This window comes from Prunus mume, linkage group LG4 (assembly GCF_029339155.1).
Source record: "Prunus mume cultivar Tortuosa linkage group LG4, ASM2933915v1, whole genome shotgun sequence".
NCBI classification, from domain to species: domain Eukaryota; kingdom Viridiplantae; phylum Streptophyta; class Magnoliopsida; order Rosales; family Rosaceae; genus Prunus; species Prunus mume.
In genome coordinates, this window is record NC_142701.1 from 8,749,286 (window position 1) to 8,774,010 (window position 24,725).

At 35.4% G+C, this 24,725-nt stretch overlaps 2 protein-coding genes and 1 long non-coding RNA gene across 8 annotated transcripts; 2 read left to right on the plus strand and 1 right to left on the minus strand.

Annotated features, from left to right (window-relative positions):
* The first annotated feature begins 1,761 nt into the window (after nucleotides 1–1,761).
* Nucleotides 1,762–3,126, plus strand: LOC148917849 (uncharacterized). The gene is made up of 2 exons (XR_016126248.1): nucleotides 1,762–2,070; nucleotides 2,522–3,126. It is a non-coding gene; the product is annotated as an uncharacterized LOC148917849 (long non-coding RNA).
* Nucleotides 3,127–4,794: 1,668 nt separating this feature from the next.
* LOC103328173 (metal transporter Nramp1-like) lies at nucleotides 4,795–12,226 on the plus strand. 6 transcript variants are annotated; one of them, XM_089050848.1, is made up of 15 exons: nucleotides 4,795–5,026; nucleotides 5,247–5,316; nucleotides 5,476–5,621; nucleotides 6,665–6,743; nucleotides 6,833–6,873; nucleotides 7,165–7,243; nucleotides 7,338–7,442; nucleotides 8,119–8,228; nucleotides 8,328–8,509; nucleotides 8,597–8,666; nucleotides 9,439–9,612; nucleotides 9,717–9,821; nucleotides 10,233–10,364; nucleotides 11,278–11,373; nucleotides 11,652–12,226. In XM_089050848.1, exons 3-15 carry the CDS (start codon nucleotides 5,502–5,504, stop codon nucleotides 11,994–11,996), a joined length of 1,638 nt encoding a protein of 545 aa, XP_088906974.1. In that variant the 5' UTR covers nucleotides 4,795–5,026; nucleotides 5,247–5,316; nucleotides 5,476–5,501; the 3' UTR covers nucleotides 11,997–12,226. The 6 variants fall into 6 exon arrangements, with proteins under 6 accessions (XP_088906974.1, XP_016649108.2, XP_088906973.1 ...); XM_016793622.2 differs by having other exon boundaries at nucleotides 5,479–5,621; XM_089050847.1 differs by having other exon boundaries at nucleotides 5,250–5,316.
* A 4,923-nt stretch (nucleotides 12,227–17,149) lies between these two features.
* LOC103328172 (cinnamoyl-CoA reductase 1-like) lies at nucleotides 17,150–22,446 on the minus strand. Its single transcript, XM_008230569.2, has 5 exons — nucleotides 22,190–22,446; nucleotides 21,786–21,940; nucleotides 21,047–21,232; nucleotides 19,408–19,760; nucleotides 17,150–17,585 (listed from the first exon to the last, which is right to left on the minus strand). Exons 1-5 carry the CDS (start codon nucleotides 22,326–22,328, stop codon nucleotides 17,402–17,404), a joined length of 1,017 nt encoding a protein of 338 aa, XP_008228791.2. The 5' UTR covers nucleotides 22,329–22,446; the 3' UTR covers nucleotides 17,150–17,401.
* Nucleotides 22,447–24,725: the final 2,279 nt, after the last annotated feature.

A 24,725-nucleotide genomic window follows, 5' to 3' on the forward strand; every position in this document is an offset into this window, starting at 1 on the left:
GACGACGAAAAGGAACGAAGGACGGAAAAAAGGACCAACAACATCTTCATAAAGTGGGTGGTAGAGGTGGATTTGACATGAGTGGCTGGGGTGAGCATGGCCACGTGGTAACCACTCTTGGCAATAAAACAACCTCCCTTTTTTTAATCGTAGTGCCAAATCAAAACATCTTGGGTTCTTCAATTACTTAGAGGAATGGCACGGATAAGCTCAACTTCTTTAGGTGAACATAGACCACGTAGTCTTGGGACATTCCAAGTAGAGGTGTCAAACGTGCCTGGCATATAAATTTGGGAAACCCAAGCCTTCTTCAATTTTGGGTCTACAAAGCTTATCCCAAGCTAGCCAATGGATTTTCTTCTTGTTGTTGGTATCATTCCACCATAATTCAGCCACTATCATGTTAAGATCATCACAAACAAATTTGGCTAGTAGAAAGCAACTCATAATATACAGAGGAATAGATTAAGCTATCACTTTTATGAGGATTTCTTTGCTTGCGCTACTTGTTTTGTCTCTCACAATCGTCTCATTTATTTTCCTTTCTTACCTTCACTTCACGTCACGACTAAAACTTTTTCTTTCTTTTACCAAAGTGCAAGAGAGAAATTAATTAATTTTTTTTGTAAGTATAAATACTACTAGGGTAGGAAGGTACAAATTCACATGATTTTTTAGAGGTATAAAAGAGTTGGTATGAGATGTCTTAGGTTAAACTTCTAAGTATAAATATTCAAAGGTTACCTCATTTGTGGGGTAATTCAATGTCATCTGGAGTTTACTTTAAGAAAATTTTATTTGACAAAGGAGTGCATGAATTAGTCATCAAATTAGACTTTTATTAAGTTTGGCCTAAAAAAAGAGTCTTAGAAATCCACCAAGTCGATAAGGAAAGTTGGAATTGTTATGGCCTAAAATTCACAATGTATTTCCTTCAAAGTCAATAACTTTTTTAATACACTTGAATTTTATATGGTTTATACAAGTCACGATTAAATACACCTAAAACTTCAATTGGATACACATTCACATGGAATACCCCTCAAATAAGCTTCTTTAAGATTCATTAAAACCATTATTGAATACACTGTTAATTAGTTGGTGCGAAAAAGAAAAAAGTTAGAGAATTTCTTTATGAGAATTATTTTTTAATCATTTTTTGGAGACTAGCCCCTTGGCACATGCATGTGCCAATTGGTTTTCTTTTTTATTTTTTTATTTTTTTATTTTTAGAATTAAGAAAAGATAATTTAGGTAGTTATCTATATATATAAAGCAAAAGGTAGAGAATGGTGAAACATTCAAAATACCCGAAAATGCCCTTAGTTAATTCAAACATTAAGAATTGAAATTATTAATTAAATGAGGATAATATTGTAAATTTATATTTTTTTCATATTTAAAAAAATTAAAATAAAAACAAAATAAGATAATAGGTCATAATTTTATAGAACATAACTACCCATGTTATCTATTCTTAATTCTAAAAATAAAATAAAAAATAAAAAATAAAACCAATTGGCAAATGCGTGAGCATGTGTCAAAGAGCTAGTGTTTCATAAAAGTAGGACCTATTATCTGATTTTGTTTTATCATATTACCCTCATTTAATTAATAATTTCAATTCTTAATATTTGAATTAACGAATGATATTTTCTGGTATTTTGAATGTTTAATCATTTTCTGTTTTTTGTTTTATATATATAGATAATAAAAATCGAAATAGTAGCATAAAGTAAAGAAACTTGGGAACGAAAGAGACACACACGTACTTCACTCTTTTTGGTGCGATCGGAAACAAACAAACAAAACAGTGTTTGTTAAAAGAGAACGTGTCTTTCTGACTATGCGTGATAGAGATAGTGTAGCTACTAGCTTGCGTTCTTTAAGAAGAGCACTCGAGGGGAAGAGCCATTCAACAACTGACTCCATTTTCTCACAGACATAGAGAGGGAGAGAGAGAGAAAGAGTTGAGTTTCTGTTTGTGTAAGTTGAGGCCATCAGGGTTCTGCTGTATGTGATGTGAACTGTTGTGTCTGTTCGTTCTCTGGAAAAAAGACTTCAGTCCCGGTTTGTGTAGCCTTCTCAATATGCCTACTCAGTTGTGCTTGGTTTTCCATTTTTCTCTATTTAGCTATATTTGGTTGCCCACAAAGTATTTGAAGAAAGGTGGATTTGAATATTAACGGCTTATCATTTTTTGGGATCCAAATTTGTAGTTTTGTTCCATCAAATGAGCTTTGGTTGCATAACCCATTCTTTTTTCTTTCATTTTCAACTGGGCATCAGCAGAATCCTGTCCTGGAAATTCATTAAAAGTTGGTTACTTTTCTTTCAGCTTTTTACCACCAAATAGAGGGTAGTTCCCATCATATCCCAGCTTTGTAATTAATACTTTATGTTAAGTTATCCCAGTTTGAAAGTGCTGTCTTGAGTAGACAGATTCTCATTGTAATTTGAGTACCGGTGAACTGTAATGTGAGGTTTCTTCACTATAATAGAAGCTTTTGTCTTTCAGCAGTGCTAAAGTAGAGGGTGGAAAAGATGGCTGTGACGAGTTCGAATTCTGAGCAGCCACAGCTCATTGCAAGCACTGGAAACCGAAGCTTCTCAAATGCACTGCTGATTGAGAACACAGATACAGATCAAATTGTTGTTCCTGATGTGAGTTTGATGTGCTAGTTGTCATATTTTTTTTTTGGGTTAAAGAAAAGATATAGCCACCAACTAGCTCTTTATCTAGTGGTATTTCTCTTCCTAATGTTGGAAGAAGATGTTTGAAGTTCGAATTTTTCCTCCCTGTTGGTCACAAAAAGAGAAAGAAAAAAGAAAGAAGATATAGGCAAGCTCAGGAGCTGACACACAGTACTAACAAAATCCAAGTAAAAGTGGAAAATCTGATCTTGTGTTCCTTTGGGATGCAGATAATTCACCACGGTACCTGCAGTGGGTGATAGACTGAATGGGTTACTGTACTCTATACTGTTTATATGAATAGCTAATTTTATTGAGTATTTTTAACTGAACTCACTTCATCTCTCTCTCTCTCTCTCTCTCTCTCTCACTTATTTCGTTTAATTCTTTCTGCTCCACATTGTAAACTTTATCTACTTGTTACAGGCACAATCTCTTCCTCCACTCTGCATTGGTGCTCTCTAGGCAAATACCACGATCAAAGTAATACTTTTTCTTCAATAAACTAAGCTCGGCAATTGTCCTTAGTTTAATCGTTGCAGTTTTTGGTGGCTCTGCTGGGGTTGGAAATCTGATTACTATTGCATCAGTAATGAAATGATGATTGTCTGATTTTATTTACATCTGTTAGGTTCATCTGGATGTGCCCTGAAATCACTGAACACCTTTCTGATTCAGCATATGGGCCCATTGAACATGTCGTTTGTCTTTGTCCAACACTCGTTTCGAGATTTATTGTTCTAATGCTATTCCACTCCCCATCCGTTCGATGTAGCCGTCCGATTCGTTCTCCAACTTGCGCCCGCACAAAATCTAATCTAAAGTTATAAACCGCACAACCAAAGTACATGGGCGATGCTTTGGTAGACCCCACCAAATTTTATTCTTTTTTTATTTATTCTTTAAACAGACCTTTGGCTTAAACAAATACGTACAAAACTGACCCGTCGTTTCGATTCGTGGGCCTCGCACCATGCTTAAAACGCACGACGGCCACGGGCTAGGGGACTTTCTCGTAGATCTTCTCAAATAGTGGCAGGTGGGGACTACATAAAATGGTGGCCGTTGGATTCACGTGGGAGCCACTTTGGAAAGACCTTTTTGACGGTCGAGATTCGTGGAGTCTTTGTCTAATTATAAAATCAAAAAAATTCTCTTTTGCAATACGAAATTGAAATATGCGCTCTCATCTATTTGGGGATAATTAATTCTTAGTCCAAAGTCTACTTTACTAAAGCAAGGAGAAAATTGTGTTTAATATTCTTTAAATGTTATTAAAAAAAGAAGATAATATAATTCTGACCTAATATTCTATTCTTTCTACCACCATGAAATTCATAGTACTATGTTGAATTTATTTTTTTCCTTAGTTTTGAAAAGTTCATTCATTTTGTTCTGTCTCTCACAATTGTCTCATTTCTTTTTCCTTTCTTCTCTTCACATCACGTCACGACTAAAAACTTTTTCTTTCTTTCACCGAAGTGCAAGAGAGAAATTTAAGGAAATATTTGTAAGTATAAATACTACTAGGGTAGGAAGGTACAAATTCACATGATTTTTAGAGGTAAAACAGTTGGTATGAGATGTCTTAGGTTAAACTTCTAAGTATAAATATTCAAAGGTTACCTCTTTGTGGGGTAATTCAATGTCATATAGAGTTTACTTTAAGAAAATTTTATTTGACAAAGGAGTGGGCGAATTAGTCATCAAATTAGACTCTTATTTTAGTTTGGCCTAAAAAAAGTGTCTTACAAAACCAAATTGATAAAGAAAGTTGGAATTGTTATGGCCTAAAATTCATTATGTATTTCCTTCAAAGTCAATAACTTTTTTAATACACCTGAATCGTGTATGGTTTATAAAAGTTACGATTAAATACACCTAAAACTTCAATTAGATACACATTCACATGGAATACCCCTCAAATTTTAAGCTTCTTTAAGATTCATTAAAACCATGATTGAATATACCTGTTAATTAGTTGGGGCAAAAAAAAAAAGAAGTTAGAAATTTTCTCTTTGAGAATTATTTTTTTAATCATTTTCTGGAGATAATAAAAATGGAAATAGTAGCATAAAGTAATGAAACTTGGGAACGAAAGAGACACACACGTACTTCACTCTTTTTGCGTGAGGGAGATACAGAGACGGTGTAGCTGCCAGCTTGCGTTCTTTAAGAAGAGCACTCGAGGGAAGAGCCATTCAGCAACTGACTCCATTTTTTCACAGAGAGAGAGAGAGAGAGTTGAGTTTCTGTTTGTGTAAGTTGAGGCCATCAGGGATGTGACAACTGTTCTTTCTGCTCATTCTCTCGAAAAAAGACTTCAATCTAGGTTTGTGTGGCCTTCTCAATATGTCTATTCAGTTGTGCTTGGTTTCCCATCTTTCTCTATTTAGCTATACTTGGTTGCCCACAAAGTATTTGAAGAAAGGTGGATTTGAATATTAACGGCTTATCATTATTTGGGATCCAAATTTGTAGTTTTGTTCCATCAAATAAGCTTCGGTTGCATAACCCATTTCTCTTTTCTTTCATTTTCGACTGGGCTGCAGCAGAATCCTGTCCTGGAAATTCATTCAAAGTTGGTAACTTTTCTTTCAGCCTTGTACCACCAAATAGAGGGTAGTTCCCATCATATCCCAGCTTTGTAATTAATACTTTACGTTAAGTTATCCCAATTTGAAAGTGCTGTCATGAGTAAACAGATTCTCATTGTAATTTGAGTACCGGTGAACTGTAATGTGAGGTGTCTTCACTATAATAGAAGCTTTTGTCTTTCAGCAGTGCTCAAGTAGAGGGTGGAAAAGATGGCTGTGATGAGTTCGAATTCTGAGCAGCCACAGTTCATTGCAAGCACTGGAAACCGGAGCTTCTCAAATGCGCCGCTGATTGAGAACACAGATACAGATCAAATTGTTGTTCCTGATGTGAGTTTGATGTGCTAGTTGTCATATTTTATGCAATTTGTTTCAATCTTAGTATATTATCATTGTTTATGCCATTCAATGGGAAATATGGCCACAATTACAGAGTGGAAAGTGAAAGCAATTTTAACTCATAGTCAGGCTAGGCTAGGGCGGAGATTGGTATATAGGCAAACTCAAATTGTTTGAAATAAGCATATTGGATTAAATGAAACATTTACTTCTTTGTATATTTTTATAAGAAATTCCATGATCTGTCCTGAGAATTTGTTTTCTTGTGTACTTTTTGGGTAATGATTAACTATGCTGAGCAAATCAGGCCTAGAAGGTGAAATTTGATTAGGTAAAACAGAAACAGGAATCACGTTGTGTTTGGAAATGATGTAAGAATGACAAACTTAGGTGGTTTTCATTGATACATCACCTTGTAAGTGGAGAGGGCTGCAGGGGTGTTGGGGTTTCTTCTCCCTAAATTAATAATACTGTGAGATTGGGTGAAGTTGGAGAGGGTCTGAGAAATTGTAATGGTAACAAAAGATTGGTGGGATGACTGAAAACATTCTATAGAAAGAGGATGATTAACTGAAAATATTCTGTGAATAATTTTTTTTTTTTGGTTAAAGAAAAGATATAGCCACCAACTAGCTCTTTGTCTAGTGGTATTTCTCTTCCTAATGTTGGAAGAAGAGGTCTCAAGTTCCAATTTTCTCTCCCTGTTGGTCACAAAAAGAAAAAGAAAAAAGAAAGAAGATATAGGCAAGCTCAGGAGCTGAAACACAGTATTAACAAAATCCAAGTAAAAGTGGAAAATCTGATTTGTGTTCCTTTGGGACACACACACACACACACACACACACACCACACACACACGAATGATATGTCAGTCTATATCATCTGGATTTCAGCTCTGAACAAAATATGCCTATCTAACACCGTCTATTTATTAGTTTATTTTTCTTGATTATTGCTAATGTGAGGAATCTTGAGGGCAATAAATGTTTTCTGGGAATTCTTTGTTTGATGACCATTAACATTTCTTCATGCAGAAGACAAGCTGGAAAAACCTATTTGCCTACATGGGTCCGGGGTTTCTTGTTTCAATTGCTTATATAGATCCTGGAAATTGTGAGATTGTAACCTATTCATTTACTTTCTGCTTCTATTTTTATTTTGTTCTCTTTAACACAATCTCATCTTTTGTGGTTGGCTTGCAGTTGAGACGGACTTGCAGTCAGGGGCACAATACAAGTATGGGGTGTGTATTTCATCATCAATGAAGTTGTTTTACCTTTGAAATTAGACAATTTTAGAATCTCCAAAATAAGGGCTCTGGACTGGAGCATCATGAAATGGCATTTTGTTTTGTACCATGTCCTGAATTTCTGGACTGGAGTGTTGTCATTCTATGTCATCCACCTTATCAATCTACCAACTACATGATAATTATAGAGAGAATCTTATCGTGGATTATTTATTCTCTCGTAACGAGAGGATGAAATAGTGCATAGAATCGGTGATAACACTCCAGACAAATCTCTTTTTGCAGCTACTTTGGATAATATTAGTTGCTTCATGTGCTGCTCTCATCATTCAGTCCCTTGCAGCCAATCTCGGGGTAGTCACAGGCATGTTATTTTTTAAGTCAGTTACTTTTGTTTAATTTTTATAACTAAACATTATTCTCCACATTATCATACCAAATGTTGTTTCAATTTGTAGGAAAGCATTTGGCAGAGCACTGTCGAGCTGAATATCCTAGAGTAACAAACTTCATCCTTTGGGTTCTTGCTGAGATTTCTGTAGTTGCATGTGACATTCCTGAAGGTCAGTTTTTTACTCATCAAATGTTGGTATAAAGTCAGACAGAAAGGAACCAGATAACGATTTTTAACCATGTTTAGAATCTTTTCTCTGGTACTCATGGTTCTGATGAAATTTAAAGCTACAACAAGTTTAGCTGTCCTGTCTGTGAGGAGGCTAGAGGCCTATTTGGAAGTGCTTATGTAGGAATCGATTTTTCTCAGTAGTACTATTGCTCATAAATGGTTTTGTTAGAAGTACATAAATATTCTTTTGCAGTGCTAAAAGGACTCCCATACACCATAGGTAAATTTTATTTTACATGCCCGTGCACATACATTATGTGCGTGCAGGGCTAGTCCTAAATTTTCTTAGACATAATTTTCTTGAACAATTGCCCGTGCTGTGTTTACTTACCTTATAGTCAAATTGCACTAGGTTTTTTAATATTTTAAATACAGGCTTTTGCAGCTGCGTGATTTTAATCTATATTTTGATGACTAATTATAAACAGAAAAACCCGAAAAATATATATGTTTGTGCATCTGCATGTGTAAATCCACAGTTTTCTTGATTCTAAATGATTTTGATTATTAAGACGAGATAGGAAGATAATGAGGTATCACATCTATGTTATATTAGTGCTGAATTGATCAGACACATATTTCTTCATTTTGTTCTAATTGCTCTTCCTTACCAGTGATTGGAACTGCCTTTGCATTGAACATGCTCTTCAACATACCCATATGGATTGGCGTTCTTCTGACAGGACTTAGTACATTGCTTCTTCTTGCATTACAACAATATGGGGTAACTCAATATGTTTCATATATTCCTTGATTCTTTGAGATCTTTGGTTTCCATGCCTACAGTTTAAAATGAGCTACCCGAAGATTTTTCCACTTACAGGTGAGGAAACTTGAATTCTTGATTGCATTCCTTGTACTCACAATTGCTGGATGCTTCTTTGCTGAGCTTGGCTACGCAAAACCTGATGGCACTGAAGTTTTGAAAGGGCTTTTTGTTCCTCAACTCAAAGGAAGTGGCGCTACCGGTCTTGCAATTTCACTTCTTGGTGCTATGGTTATGCCGTAGGTTTCTAGTGGCTTCATATATTTCTGAGTTATTTCATTTAATTCTTTCTGCTCCACATTGTTAACTTTATCTACTTGTTACAGGCACAATCTCTTCCTCCACTCTGCATTGGTGCTCTCTAGGAAAATACCACGATCTGTCCGTGGCATCAAAGTAATAATTTTTCTTCAATAAACTAATCTTGAACTAAGTCTTTTTTCTAAAATAAAACTTTAATGTAAATATGTCTGAAAAATGGTTCCTTCGTGTCTATTATTCTTTAACTCTTGCCTCTTTGGCTATCCTCCTCACAAAGACAATATAAGTGAGTAATATGAATAACTGTTTATTGGTGGAACATATCCCTGGGTGGATGATTCATGAATGGCAAAGTTGTCCATTGCTATTTGTCCATCTTTAACATTCCTCTATCTCTTGAGCCTGCCTTAGCTCCATAATTTTCTAGAATTTTATTTAATTGGCAAGTTTAAGGTGCAGATGAAAGGCTTTGACAGCGGGCACCGTTTTATTTATTATTGTTATTTTTATTGTTTTGGAAATTATTATCTAAGGTCATATTGTTATCCAAATTACATCTTGGTCATACCAGATCATGTGTAGCTGGTGGTAGAGTCTAAATTGTCAAATGTTTTTGGGTGAAAAGCGAAATTTATTTCTGTTAGTGTTTCTAATTTATAGTGTGGTGAGAAGTTTGTTGTATACTTTATTTAAAAATGAAAAATTAATAAGAAGACTTCCAATCCCCAGTTGCTGCTTAGCCACTTCTATTATTCCCCTTTATTTATTGGTGCTTGGATATTTACTGAAATCACCTCTACAAAGACTTTGCAGACAAGATGATCTCAATTTGTCCCATAGCATAATGTTCTTGGAATATGGTTGAACATACTGAGGAGCTTTATCTGATAAAATTTCTTGTTTGCAGGAAGCATGCAGATTTTACATGATAGAAAGTGGCTTTGCTCTCATGGTGGCCTTCCTAATAAATGTATCCGTTATTTCTGTAAGTGGTGCAGTTTGCAATTCCGCGGATTTGAATGCAGAAGATCAGATGAACTGCCAGGACTTGGATTTGAATAAAGCTTCCTTTTTACTAAGAGTATGTAATGCATTGGTTTTCATATGCTATGCTGAAATGGATTGTATCCTGAATTTCACAGAAAATTCACTTTCATTCTGATGTGTTATAATGGTTATTTACAGAATGTTTTAGGTAGTTGGAGTTCCAAACTTTTTGCTGTAGCATTGCTGGCATCAGGTCAAAGTTCTACTATAACAGGAACATATGCAGGGCAATATATTATGCAGGTATCTTGCTAGAGAAATAAAACTCTTTCCCTTTAAAGCACGGTCACTGTTTAAACAAAACTATTATGATGTTACAAAATATACTTTGAAATAAGCCTAAATTTACTGCAGTACCAGCATTTTATTTTAATATTGCTAATTTTAATATTGATGACTGATTCCTGGACGACTTTCCTGTTTTTATTGAAGAGTTTAATTTGTTTCTAACTCAACATATCAGTATGCTGTGCATTAGTGCTCAAAGCATCTTAATGTTTTTCACCAATAACTAGATAGAGGTGTACATATTTATTGCTGCTTTGTATCTCGGAAAACGTTTCTCTACCACTGTTGAAATGTAAAACAGCACAATTATATTTCTTGTCTCATCATGTTTTGTTTTACTTTATGTTTCTTTATTTCTTGTTGAAGGGCTTTCTAGATTTACGACTGAAACCATGGCTTCGGAACTTCTTAACAAGATGCTTGGCAATAGTCCCTAGTTTAATTGTTGCAGTTATTGGTGGCTCTGCTGGGGCTGGAAAGCTGATTATTATTGCATCAGTAAGATAAAGTTGCCTGTAAATTATACTTTTACTTCCAAATCATGGGTTCTTTTTTTCTGAACATTGCCTTGTTTTCTTTTGAACACATACTTTTGGTTTGTATAATTTATGTGCGCAGAATATTAGTATGCTTGGAGCGCTTAAAGTTCCTTCTTCCTTAGAAAACATATGAAATTGTGCTTTTAAGTTAATGACAGTGTTACATACAAAATCGTGAGTATCAAATCACCAATATTCATGTCAGGAATCAGAATAATATGAACTGCTTCCTCTTGCTACTAAAGCAAATGGAACCAATATTGTCAAATATTGTTCAAGGAAATTAGCATTATTTTATGAAGTTCTTCACATGATCCAATGCTGATATGGGTGACCTTCAGAAATCACTTAATACATTGACTCTGGCCCTTATATTCTTTTCACGTGTTCTCCAATGGTTGAGTAACTATATTAGTGCTGGAGATGTGCTTCGTAGAGGGCGAAGCTCTGTCAAAATGAAGTCAAGTCTTAATCTGAAAATGAATTGATGATTATCTGATTTTATTTAGATCTGTTAGGTTCCTTTGGATGTGCCCTGAAATCACTAAACAGCTTTATGATTCAACATATTGGCCAATTGGACATGTCATTTGTCTGTGTCTAACACTCATTTAGAGATTTATTGTTTAGATTGCATCATTTACCTTCATATTGTGCCTGGTTTGAGTAATATAATTCATTGCTAAGGAAATTGTGCACTGTTATTATTCTTTTTTGTTTGTTTTTGGAAATGGTATTATTGCATAGACACAGACCGTCAAACCTATTAAAAATTGAAAAAGTTATGTCAGGTCAAATAGTTTATGTGTCTAGTAGCTTGTGTCATGTCACTAACCAAAAATCATATCTTACTTCTGTTGTTTTTTCTGCAGATGATTCTATCGTTTGAGCTGCCTTTTGCTCTTATTCCGCTTCTCAAGTTCACCAGCAGCGAGACCAAGATGGGAGCGTATGCCAACTCTACTGCAGTAAGCTTTTGACTGAGTTATGTTGTTAGTCAATTATAACTGAAGAAATCTGTTTGCTAGTCCTTTAATTTGTTTGTTACAAGTTTTTTGAGATGCCAATTGTTGGATATATGTTCACTCTCAGCATTGCATGGACGAAGCATTTACGAATTTCTGGAAAATCGTTTTTTCCTATAATTAACTTAAATCATTGGACATAATACAGTAAAGTACACCAAACTGTAAGTTTACTGTATGCTCTTCACTTAGTTATTAATTGGATCTATCTCCAATTGCAGATTTCTGCTATCACTTGGATCATTGGTTCTCTGCTCATGGCCATAAATGTATACTATTTGATTAGTGGATTTATCAAGTTGCTTCTTCATAGCCACTTCAAAGTTCTGGCCGTTGTCTTTCTTGGAATTTTAGGATTCTCAGGTATGGGATTGTATTTGGCTGGAATTGCATATCTGGTTTTCCGTAAAAATAAAGAGGCTACGCATCTTTTGGCTTTAACAACACCTGAAAGCAGACAACTGGCAAATGAGCAGCAGGGTAATGCATCGATGTACTGTCTGGCAAGAGAAGACATCGTGAGCATGCAGCTCCCTCAAAGGAGGTCTACTGAAGATTTCGACTGATGAATACTTGTGTAAGCAGATTAATAATGCAGAGCTTTTCTAGGAAATTCAGGCACCCCAAAGGAAAAATAATGATGCTAATTTCTAGAGACTCGTGTACCTTGAAAATAAGACAAGAAGTAAACGCTTAAGTTTTTATTTTCATAGTCTGCTGCTCTAGTTTTCCCATTGTATATAATCCAGAATTTTGCACAAAATCTAGTGTTGTCAATGTTTTACCCTTGAGAAAAGTTGTTTGCACTCTCCATAAGCTACTTCCACTCCTTTTTTCAGTGCTTTAATAATGATGGAATATTGATTTTGATGTGTAGAAGGATAAATAGGGAGGAGGTAGTTTTCTTAAGCACAGGCCTGGTACACAGGGTGTGCGGGCTGGGCAACGGCCCCCAAAAAAATTGGGCCTCATACACACCTCTAGTCCAATAAATATACTATCAAAAAAGGCCTTTTTATATGTGAAACTAGTGCTTTTGGGGCTTTATTTTAAATAATTTTGGGCCTTTTTCTTTATCTTTCATATAATGGGCATGTTTTTACTTAAACAACCTTACTTACCACTAAGTTTATAAGTTTTTATTATATTTTTTGTTCAAAATGTGGTAAGTGTTAAACAAAAACGGCCTCATTTTTCATTTTTCCCTTGGGGCTCCAAAATCAATGGACCGGCACCCTGCTTAAGCATATCTAGCTTGATTGTGTTCATTGATTTGAGTGCTTAGTCATGCGTTTGCAAAGAAAATTTGGACGGGGATAGATTGGCTTACCTATGTTTTCTGGTACTTGGGTAAGATAAAATGATCAAGTAAAAGGCCAGTGTCAAAGGTGTGCGAACGCGTGACGCATTTTCAGCGGTTGATGAGTCATGCGTGGCGGCGGTACCAAGTTTCAGATTGTCAAATGGTTCAGAGTTTAGTATTAACCTCTCTACCGCATCCTTTGCATCCTTTCTTTTACCAGGCTCTTTTGTAATGACAAGTTGCATGACAAAATCTGTGTCCGCAAAAGCAGGATGGTCAATTGAAGAAATCTCTACCTTATGTTACACGGACATGAATACAACGACATGGATACGCGACAAGGGGCAATAAGGAAATGGCAAATCTCAGGAGACGCGACAATTATTTTTTTAATTATAATAATAATACTTATATATATTTTTAAAAACAAAATATTGATGTTCATACTCCCATTCACAGTACCACATATAGTGAAAGTCAAACTTTCCAAGTCTTTCAGATGTAGTTTATTAATTTTATATGAATTATAATTGAATTAACACATTAGTTCACCTTAGTATGAGTTGACCCGTGTCCAGAGAGTGTCTTGACCGTGTATAGGGAGTGTCTTGACCGTTGACGTAGAGTGATTGTTGGACACAGGTGTTCGAAGAATGTTTGAGTGCTCGACACTCCGACACTAAAGCTTAGTAGAGTGTCCATGCAACATAGGCTCTACCGTTTCAGCTCTCGTAAGACTTTCTATTCGCTTATTTTATTTAGTCTTGAATTTTTGTCATAAATGATCTTTAAATTTGTTAAAAATTGTTATTACAATCCTCAAACTTTTAATCAAACAATATAATCGTTAATCTTTTGGTTCACGCATCAATCTGATTTATGTCATTACATTCCAACCTTTTTAACCGTATTGTTGACATTATTGCTCCATTTAAGCGTATTGCTGAATACATCATAGTTAATCATAGCTCTAAAAAAATAATAATTTAGTCCTTTGTAAAATATGTAACATCGTGACAGTTTTGAGCGGAGTGATTATTATATAACAAATGATTAAAAGTGATTGACAAAACTTATCTCCTTTTAATTACCCACCGACCGCACTACTTGCTTTCTTCTGGGATCCATGACTAATGGGTCATCTAAATATAGGCAGCTAAATATAAGGTTGTCCCTTTTCTAATATGATATACCAATTTATCTGCTTTCAATTAAAAGGAAAAGAAAATTATTTTTCTTTGGTTGCAAAAAGGGAGCCTAAAGTCTGGAGAGAGAAAGGACGAAAGTTGAAACTCTGGCTTCAACTGTGGAGCTACGTATCCCGAGACTTAGAAAAACTTATTCCAAAAGGGTATATATGTATTTTTATTTTTCATACAAGCAAACTTACGAGAAAAGGAATTTGAATTTTAGTGCAAAGGAGCGGATTCATTGACCTGACCAACTGTCCTATCTTACACTATATTATGTGCACAATTTTTTAAATAAATGCAGTGGGTACATGTAGTTGAAACTTTGAAGAAAATAGCCAGTTCTATAATGATGGGATGTTTGTTGAGCAACAGTTGCTACACAACTTTCTGAATTTTGAACCCTTGTACAGGACCAACATGGTCAAAATATGCACACTATTCAGTGGACAGACCCCTTTACCTACCCTTTGCCATATAAGTCTATCTTAGAATGTTTCTTTCTCTACACCTATCATGTTATCTATGACAATGCTAACTGGACAGCTTTACATGCGCATGGCATTTTGAGTTGGGGTGGCTCAACTTTGCAATTAAATATTTCTAAACATAATATATTTTTATCACAATAGGGTTGGTGTAATGTAAATCTACCTTTTAAGCGCAAAACTTCCTGACTTCATATTGTTTTTGGGCAGTTTGGACACATGCATCACCAACCATCGTTGCTCAATTGGTCTTCTTCTTTTTTTATATGGTAAATGCTCCTTGGTCGGTTGGTTACTTGTATCTTACCATTTGCACAGTGTTTCAAAATGTGCCATCCAGGCTATTTGTAATTCGGAGCTTTTTTTTGTTTTGTTTTTTTTGTTTTGGGTTGTACAACCTCGTGCTTGATGCACACACATGAAAATAGGATCTCCATGGAAGTGGTATACTTGACCCTTGAAGTGGTTCTACACTACACCCAAATATGTATCACTCGGTTAATCATAATGATCCAACAATCGTGATATTTTCATGTGTTGATACTGAATATGAGATTGTACCGTAGTCATTCTCATGTGCATTGCTTTACCAAACGGACCATGTCGAGCTTTAAGGTAATCTCTTTTAGCAGTGTAGGCGTTGGTTGAGTAAGTTTGCATTAAAAAAATGTAAAACCATTGAGATTAATGAGGCAAATCTAACTCCAATTTGATAATTATACAGCAAGGCATGGAAGTTCTTTCTGATCTCAAATATATCCTATGGCTTGTCACAGGGACTTGAATTTGAATCAAAATTTAACGATCAAAATGGCGGTGTGTGGTTGTACTCAAACTCATTGGATTGTAATTAAAACTTAGTAGATAAATCTCAAGATTTCGTCCAGTTTCCAGCGCCAGGTTTTTAGGTTGCCATGTTGTTTTGATCAAGTTTTTTTTTTTTTTCATTTGATATCCCATTGCCAATAGGTGATTACTTTATGGTATGTGTTGACGCTTGGTATATGCCTAGTCCGTTTGCCCAATAAAAACAGAATACATAGATTTTGGGTACCACTTGGCAGAAAATGACCAAATCACCTCCACCTCGGCCTCGGAGCTACCTTGGGGAAACTCGAAAGGATATGAATCAGCCACGTCGACGACAAAACCTCCCCTAACAACGGGTTCACTGCCTCTCATAAGAGCTCCCATGTCCTCTCCAAAGCCACGTGTAAACCACCTAATCCACCACCTGACCAGAAGGGACTATAGTTGCGCAACTGGCTACTCTGTTCCCACTCGCCCCCTAGTAAAGACGCGTGAAGTCATCATAAGAAGAGGACGTGGCTGACCCCGACCGCCCTCCACCTGACAGCTTGGTGTGACACGAATGGCTCCGCTCCGAGCAGAGATAACCGGCTCGTACTTATCTTGTTAAAACTCTCTATAAATAGAACCTACCATTCGTGTAAGGAGGGATCTTTTGAGTCCAAAAAGAACTATATACAAGAAATTCATAGAGATAAAGTTCATTCCTTATCCTTGTCAGTATCTCAAGATAGACCCAACCCAATGAACCAAATCTCCACGCCATTTCGTCTAAAATTTGTATAAAGTATTCGTATTTCATACGTTGGCCACAGGAAAATTGAGGGCTAAACAGTATGAAATCATCTTATGAGCTTTTAGAGTTTAGATTTATCTCTCTTTGCTCTGGGAAGGTTAAAACCTAAGCTGCATATATGTGCAAGTCGACTATAGTAAGAGGAAAATATAGAAAACATTACACTTGGATTCACCTGTGTTGTCAGTTGAAATCTTATATTGTCAAAATTTTGGACTTCTATGCAAATTAGAGATTGTATTTTATTATATTCAACTGTTGGTGTGAGATGAAATCTTATCTTGTCTGAATCTAAGATGTTTAATTGAATTGTGAAAAAGAAAAGAAAACTCAACTTTTAAGCCTGAGCATTTCAAGTGGGAGTTGTCTCAATCCCAAATTTGAGATTCTTTTTCTAGACTTCACCAAATTAAAAGATTTGAAATCCCATTTATTCTACCGGAGTCTCATATGGTTTTGAGACCCCTGTTTTTGGGGTAAAAAACAAAAATTTACCTTTTCTGTCTGTCTATTCACATGATGAGAGATAAAAAGTGAGGTTACATAAACCCGTTTCATGCAAATTTTTCTCCCAATTTTGAGATCTCCCACTGCACATGCTATAACAGTTAACAGTTGCACCTTGCAAATTCCAAGTTGAGCATCACAGTGGGGAATGTAAATTCGAGGTGTAAAGCCACTTTACATCCCTTTACAGGTGTAAATATGTTTTTGCTCCAATAGGAGTGTAAATTCGGGGTATAGTCGTGGGTCCTTTTATGTTGACTTTTCTTTATTTTTCTTCTCGTTTCTCTGGTGGATCCCGCTTATAAGGGATGTAAAAATAGATGTAAATATACATTTTATTTTACATTCCCATGGTGGTGATGTATATTTACATCCATTTACATCTCCCATTAAAGACGATTTCGATGACTTCGGAGTGTATATTTAATATACACCCCATATACACTCCACTGTAGATGCTCTTACGAGGGGCATGATTTGATATATATGCAAGGCATACCAACTCAAATGCCAGTATGGATCAAGTTATCTAACTTTTTGCACAACAGCGTTGACTTTGATTTTTCCCTTTGCTCAGTGTGGGAAGATTTTCTATGCTTTTATCAAATCCATTACTAGCTGGCAATTATGAAGGGAAATCATAAAAATCCATTCAAAGTTACTTCTGCTTCACAAGTTACAAAAATATTTTGGTTTATCTGAAATGTAACTGCAAATAACTCCTCCCAGAAAACCTTCCATTTAATATTAAAATACATTCATTTTAGCACCAAAATAATTGGATAAACAGTTAAGGGCTTCCAAATTTTGATTCTTCTTAATTGCTATAATCACCATGCAATAGTTTTCAGCCGGCAGCACCCAAAACACGATTAATTTAAGATTGAATTTTAATGGAATCTTCTTGTGGTTTAGGCACTGCAAGGTGGCCCTTCTCCTGCAAGCTCTTGACAGTGTCATATAGGCACTGTTTCACTGTCGTGAACTCCAAGCCCAAGTCCTGTAGCTTCTGGTTCGAGAACTTGTATGGTTTTACTCTGGGTTTGACTTCATCTGAGCACCTGTAAATGTATGGCAAACTAATTAATATAATCCCAAAACAATTATAAAAAAAAAAGTAAAAAAAAAAAAAACAAATATGTGCATTAAAATATTTGACAATAGAAATCCACAAAAAAGAAAAAAAGGGCTGCACCATTTAAAATCTATATAAAAGAAAACGAATGATTAGCCAAATGTTTCTTTATTCTATAAAAAATAAATAAAGGACCATCTAGTCTCCATGCAGAAGACTAATAGATGCTGTCCTCCATGAACTTGTAGGCCTAGGGAACAATGGGTAGGTCAAAATTCACATATTCGAAGTATGAGAATGACATGTTGAAAAAGAAATAAAATTTTTTTTTTAAAAAAAATGTCATGGTGAGGTGGAGTCTTGGAGTAGGTAAGGACTCATCTTCTCCACAAGTATTTTGATCCATTTTACAGTTTCAACTTTTTGGGGCGTCCAGTCCTTCATACAGACAAGTCATAGTTGGTGCACCTACTGCCCCACTTCTACAAGCAATCAAAAGCATACACATGATGTGTTCCATTCTAGTCTGGTGTCAAATCATACAACTTTGGAAAGCAAAGAAAAAAAAACCATTTGATGACTAAATTCTACACTGTTAGCCACAAAATTCTAAACTTGAATCCTCTATCTTTAATTACTAATAATTATAAACAGCATCATTTGATGACTAAATTAAGGAAAATGCTAGGGAGATTCACTTCAGATATTGTGTACCATCTCTCTAATAGAGGTGAGACCTATCAGTATTTGTGAACCACCTCTATTAGGGAGATGGTACATAAGTTGGTATCTAAAAATTGGTATCTAAAGTTGGTCTCCCTAACCCTAAATTAATTTAGAAAACTTCCTACACAAGTTGTATTGCTATTGTCTTGTATATTCAATTCAAGTGCACGCATTTCGTGTATTTAATTTTGTTAGAGAGGAGGAATCCTGAACTTATTTAGTGACAGAAAGCTCTATATAAACTACTTCTGTCGCCTTCAATTCATTTTTTTAAACCCTTAAAAAAGTTGAGGTAAATTTCAATAGAATGAAAGTCTAGCTAACTGGTTAAAGTAAAACATGATAGAGATTGAGCTTTTCTAGAGCAGAAAAACTTGGGTGCAACGGAGATGTTTATCCTCTCGTATCTATCTCTTTTTTAACATGACACTGCACGAGAGGGAATACTCCCACAACTGGGGCATAAAAAGCTCCATATCCTGATTCCACGATCCTATAAATGCCACATGATATAACCTATTAATATGGTCTGAAAATGTGATGTATTTAATATTTACTCAAGAAACTATAACTTAAAAAAAAACTTGTTTGTCACTAGAGTTGAGAAGTAGTTTTCTTAGGTTAAATTTCTATTATCTGCTAAGTGATCCTACTCATTATAAGAATCGTGTCCTTGCAACTGTCCATAAATAATCCAAAAGGGCTTTGCTAATCATAGTCGTCCGCAAGTCCCACACTAGATTACTAACCTAGAGCTGTGTAAGTATACATGGACTTAGCCGACACTAAATCAATAATTTAGAGACTAAGAAGATATTAAATCAATGACTTAGAGCCGTGTACGTATCCAATCAATCACTTTGAGAGTGATCCAAGTGTACATGAATAAATGCTTTTACCATTTTACTTATACCAAAATAGTTAGGGATGACAACGAGCCAGTTCGAAGTCAGGTATGGCAATATCATCCCCGTCCCCACACCCATCCCCATCTCGGTTGTTATCATGTAGCTCAGAAAACATCTTATTTGGACAATAAATAAAGAAAACAAAATTGATGAGGATGATGATGATGTACTTACTTGGTGGGAATTGGGTACTCTGGGAAGAACTTGGCTAGGATTTCCACCACATCTCCACGATGAAGCACACTCTCAGCACAAAGGTACCTTCCAGAGGCAGATGGAGTTTCATACACCAGAATGTGGGCCAGAGCCACGTCTCTAACATGCACATAGGCCTGCACAGAATTGGCATAAGTCTTGGCTGAGCCTGTGAGGTACTTGAGGACGTGGATGATGCTGGCGTTGATGGTTGGTTGCAGAAGTGGTCCAAGCACCAAAACTGGGTTCACCACCACCAAATCCACCCCTTTCGCCTTGGCCTCTTCCCATGCTGCCTGCTCTGCCACTGCTTTCCCATAACAGTACCAGTTCTGCATAATACGATTTTATATTTGTCAGATTCATTGTTAATTATAATTTGCAAAACACAAACTAGATTTTGATCATTTTTATTTGGATTTCAAAGACTATTTGATCTTCTGTGAAATGGGTTTTAATTGTTTTTGGTGATTTCGTCTTTGATTGATAAATTGAACTAAAGGTCAACTGAATAGGTTACTTTGGGATGTTAGCTAGGTGGGCTTGTCATTAGTCATTACATGTTAACAACCAAGTTTTAATTGGTCGTTTTCAACTTTTCATCACAATGCATGTGAAAATTTCCTTCATTTACTTTTGTGGATCACCTTTAACAACTCTTTATATATATTTAAATTTTAACAAACAATTTTCTCTTTCCAATCATGTATTGGATCACACCTATGGTGTTATATTGATTTAAAATGTTATCATCTCATTTAAAGTGTTTTTAACTTTAAATGTTTAGTTACATAGTCATTCTTAGAAATAGTGATATAAATAAATTCTACACAATTTAATTTCTATAAACAAACAAAAAAAAAAAAAAAAAAAAAATCAAAAAACGACAGGTGGCCTTGTTGACTTTAATTTTGATTATTAAATTACTTTGATGTCATATTTAGTGTTTTGGGTTTTTTAACGAGCTTTTGGGATTAGGCTTGTTTTAAGAAATTGATGGTAGTTTTGTAATTTATAGGAAATTCAAAACATCTTTGTTATATTATAAATGAGTTTTGGGTGTGTTTCTAAAGTTCATTTAATTAGGTTTTTATTTTTTATAATTTGGGCTCTTATATTGGGTATAATTGTAAATCCATCTTTTAACTTGTTATATAAACTACATATTCTATAAAAACTTTTTTATTATTTTCAATCATGATTATAATATAAATTTTCTATAGAGCTCCTAAAATAACTTTATAGTCATTCCAATTGAAATATAACTTGAAAAAATAGACCATGATTTGAGATGACATCCATAGGTTCATTCTCTAATTAATTACTAGACAAAACAATTGTTCTTAATTATGGTAGACATGAATTAATCGAGTTGGTGAGAGCATTGAGCTTGTCTCCTTTCACCTAAATTTCAGTCCCCCTATCTATAAATATTAAATTAATTTAAAATAGTTTACACCAAACCTTGTATATAAAAAAAAACAATTCTATTTAATTATGAGACACAATGAGTGATAAACATATCAAACAATTGATGTAATTTTGAGTGCATCATGAGTCATCATACTATATAAATTGGAGAGATAAAATAATAAAATAAATAATATTATGTCCTGACCTTGGTGTTCTTGCAGAATTCAAGATCACTCCAGCAAGACTCATCGACCACCACATCAGGGCCCCTGGTGGGGTCCATGTACACCGCACCAATTGACGACGTGAACACCACCCTTTTGACCTTAGCTTCTGCTGCCGCAACAATCACATTCTTTGTTCCATTCACCGCCGGCTCCACCATTTGTTCCTATATACACATCATTCATTGCCTTATTAAAAGAATGTCAATTAAAAAAAAAAAAAAACAATCCCTTCAAAATATTTTAATAGCATAGAGATGAGATGTTACAGTAGAAAATCATGAGCAAATTTTATTTTGAGTTAAATTACAATTGGTTTTTCCTTTCAGGGGTTTTGGTACGAGTTATATTTAGAGAAATTATTGTATGGTACGGAAAAAGTAAACTCAGCCTAACTTTCTTCTAGGCCTTATAAAATGGGACATGAATTTTAAAGTATTATCCGTTACCAAAATATTCCTTCTTATCTTTTGTTTTTTTCCTTTTAAAGAGTAATAATATTTATTGGGTATTATGGGACTCCGAGAACAATTTTTGGAGGTCCACAAATATCACAATTGACAAACAGATAGATTTGGAATATTAGGAACCCATGGTTTGTTATAGGGGGTTGGTAAAGACTAAAGAGAAAAAGTGTGCATATTTTCCGGCATTTTCTCAGTAACCAAACAGGAAAAGGAAGAAACAAAATAAGGAAACAGAGACAAAAAAAAAACTCACTGGGTCATCCGTAACCGGTGATGCCGTGTGAAAAACGCCATCACAGCCGTTGATGGCTTCTTTGAGGCTCTCATAGTCAAGAAGATCAGCTTTACGCAAACTTAACCTCTCTCGAGCTCCTTCAAGCTCCCTCAAATGAGCGTTCTTTGGGTCATCTGTGATCAACCCAAAATAAGAAAAGCACCAAAAAGGGAAAAACATATCCATACAAGGAAGAATTACGTATCCCCATATATGTTACGTGTTACCTTGTCAAACTGTGAATAAGAACCGCAAATTCAGATATAATTCAAATGAATTGATGGCTGGTTCTAATTCACAGTCTCACTACATAACATGTCGATACCCGAATGTAGGACAAAACAAACAACCCATAGGCCAAGAAGATAATGATTTGGACTGACCTGGGTTTCTCAAGGTTCCCCTAACAGTGTAGCCTCTTTCCAGCAATAGTTTGACAATCCAGGAAGCAATGAACCCTCCTGCTCCGGTGACACAAACAGTTTGGCCATGGCCTGAAACTGAAGAACTATCGGCAGGCATCTTAATAGCTTGGTTTTTGGGGAATGTTTTTTGTTTTGCCCTTTTGGTTGGTGGGATTGGAAGAGATCAAGTATAGACAAAGAGAGGAAGTTTGAAGTTTGTGTTTTGTATTGGAATAGCTGCTAGTGCGGCTTTATAAGGAGGGGAAGAGCCTACCAGACTCACCTACCGCCGGTAAAAAAACAATATTTGAGTAAAAAGATAAAGATATGTAAGGCTTTAACAATTGCTTTTTTTTTTTTGGTTGGGTCTGAGCTTTAACAATTGCTTTGTCTAACAAGTGGAAGAGAAAATGTCACATGACTTTCTAGTTTTTTCTTTTCGTTGTAGAATAATGATATTTTAATTGGTGTTATTGGTGGGGTTTTAAATGAGTGGTTTATGAATTCTTACGTTCGAGTTTGGTTATTATCTTTTATTCATAAGAGTACACAACAAATCAATCATCATCTCAATGACATTTTGATTAATTTTAGAAAATAATTTAAACACACTTTTTCTTTTGCCCCCCCCCCCTCTTTTTTTATCTATACACTCCCACATTTCTTTTGGTTTTTATCATAACTAATCTCTAAACTTTTTTTAAGTCTTCATTTTAGTCCTCAAACTCTCAAGTCAATCAAGCGGTCCTTCATCTTTGGATCGACACATCAATTTGGTCTTTGTTGTTGCATTTTGACAAAATTTTCAATAAAAAATGATTGTGTGTCATCGCATGAGCCACTTTAAAGGATATTGTCATCTAATTGTAGTTCTTTTCAGTCCTAATACTCACATTTTTGCTCCATAGGCTATATCTTACCAATTAAGATTTTACACTAGAGTCCATCAAGGAGAAAAAATAGCCTTATTGAGTAAAATATGTGAGAATTACTTTGAGTCGTTGGTGGATAGGTTGTATTTGAATGAAAATACCCCTTCAAAGTTGGTTAAGTGACTAAATTTAACAAAGATTTTGACAAATGCTATGAGAAGGACCAAACTGTGTGTGGATAAAAAGATTAAGAACCACATTGATTGATTTGAAAGTTTAAAGACTCAAATGAAGACTTATGAAAGTTATGGGACCATTAGTGATTTAAAAAAAACCCCCCTTTTTTGTTTTAATACTAATATCCCTTCATTCTTCTTCCCATTCAACTTCCACTTCCCTTTCTCCTAAATTTTTTTGTTGATATTTTAAACTGCATTGCACTTGTAGCTCAAGTGGTTAAGATGAGTTATTATGGTATCTAAGGTCATGTGTTTGATTGCTTCATCCATCAATATCACTTGTACTGTTGTACATATATATATTTATAAATAAAAAAGGCTTATTTGTTGAAATACCCCATATGATTTTGAAATTGTCTCAAGGTGCCCCCTGAAATTTATAATGACTTAACTTCCCCCTTGTTGAGGCCCAAAAAATCCAGATTTGGAGCACGTGAAAGTTCGTCATTCACGCTCACATGAGTCATGATCCACGTGCCGTGCCAAATAAATATGCAATATGTCACAGTAAGAGTTGAAATAAGGCTTTACAAGCCCATGCTAATTATCTCGTCAAGCATCATGTTCCTTTTTAAAGGCGACGAAATTCAAGCACGCTGCGAAAAATCATTATTATTACACCTAGCCACGCTACAAGCTTAAATGGGCCCAAGCCACGCAAATGCCGGGGCTTCTTGAGTGGGTTATGGTATGGATGGTAACGAGTTTCATGAGGCCCATTGATGAGAAATGGAAGTTTTAGTCTACTTGGGAGCCTAAAAACTCAAGCCTATTTCTTGAGCCCAAATATATAGGTGAGCATAAAGGAGAGAAAAAAGCCTAATACTCTAGAAAAGATAGCCCAATACCTTAGAAAAATTAGTCCATCACCTTAACCAAAATAGCCCAACAATTGATGACGTTAGCCCATTTACTTGATAAACCAACTTATTGTCCTAGAAGGACCAAACAACCTAAGAAAATATCTGCAAATCTCCAGTACCTAGTTGAAAACAAAAGCCACGATGAAAGCCAAAATATCCATGTGTAAGCTGCTGGGAGGCTCTAGCACATGGGGTGAACGAATCCCAACATCAGCCATTAGAAAAATCAAGGGATACTTGAGCAAAACACCTTTTAAACCAGCATACATACCTATTTCTTTCCCCCCACCAGATCTAGCCATAGAAGAGGGAAGGAAAGAAGGAAAGGAGATGGCTGAAAATGGAAGTCCCCCATTGAACCAGCTGTGGGAAAGGCCTAGAGTACTAAAAAATTCCTATTTTTGTGCGATTGGGCAGAGAGGATTTCACCAAAATAGGATAAGTCAAAGGGAGAGAGGAGAAAGGAAGGGAAAGCTTAGCCAAATTGGATACAAACCATTAGGGTTTCTTGGGAAAGAGGAGCTTCCAGAGGCTATAAATA

Excerpts from the sequence above, each read along its gene's own strand:
- LOC103328173 (XM_089050848.1), top strand. The coding sequence starts at position 5,502 with ATGGCTGTGATGAGTTCGAATTCTGAGCAGCCACAGTTCATTGCAAGC. Across the intron at positions 6,744-6,832 it reads TTATATAGATCCTGGAAATT|TTGAGACGGACTTGCAGTCA; the intron begins GTGAGATTGTAA and ends GTTGGCTTGCAG. Across the intron at positions 8,229-8,327 it reads TTGCATTACAACAATATGGG|GTGAGGAAACTTGAATTCTT; the intron begins GTAACTCAATAT and ends TTCCACTTACAG.
- LOC103328172 (XM_008230569.2), bottom strand. The coding sequence starts at position 22,328 with ATGCCTGCCGATAGTTCTTCAGTTTCAGGCCATGGCCAAACTGTTTGT. Across the intron at positions 21,233-21,785 it reads CACCGGTTACGGATGACCCA|GAACAAATGGTGGAGCCGGC; the intron begins GTGAGTTTTTTT and ends ATGTGTATATAG. Across the intron at positions 19,761-21,046 it reads AATTCTGCAAGAACACCAAG|AACTGGTACTGTTATGGGAA; the intron begins GTCAGGACATAA and ends CGTATTATGCAG.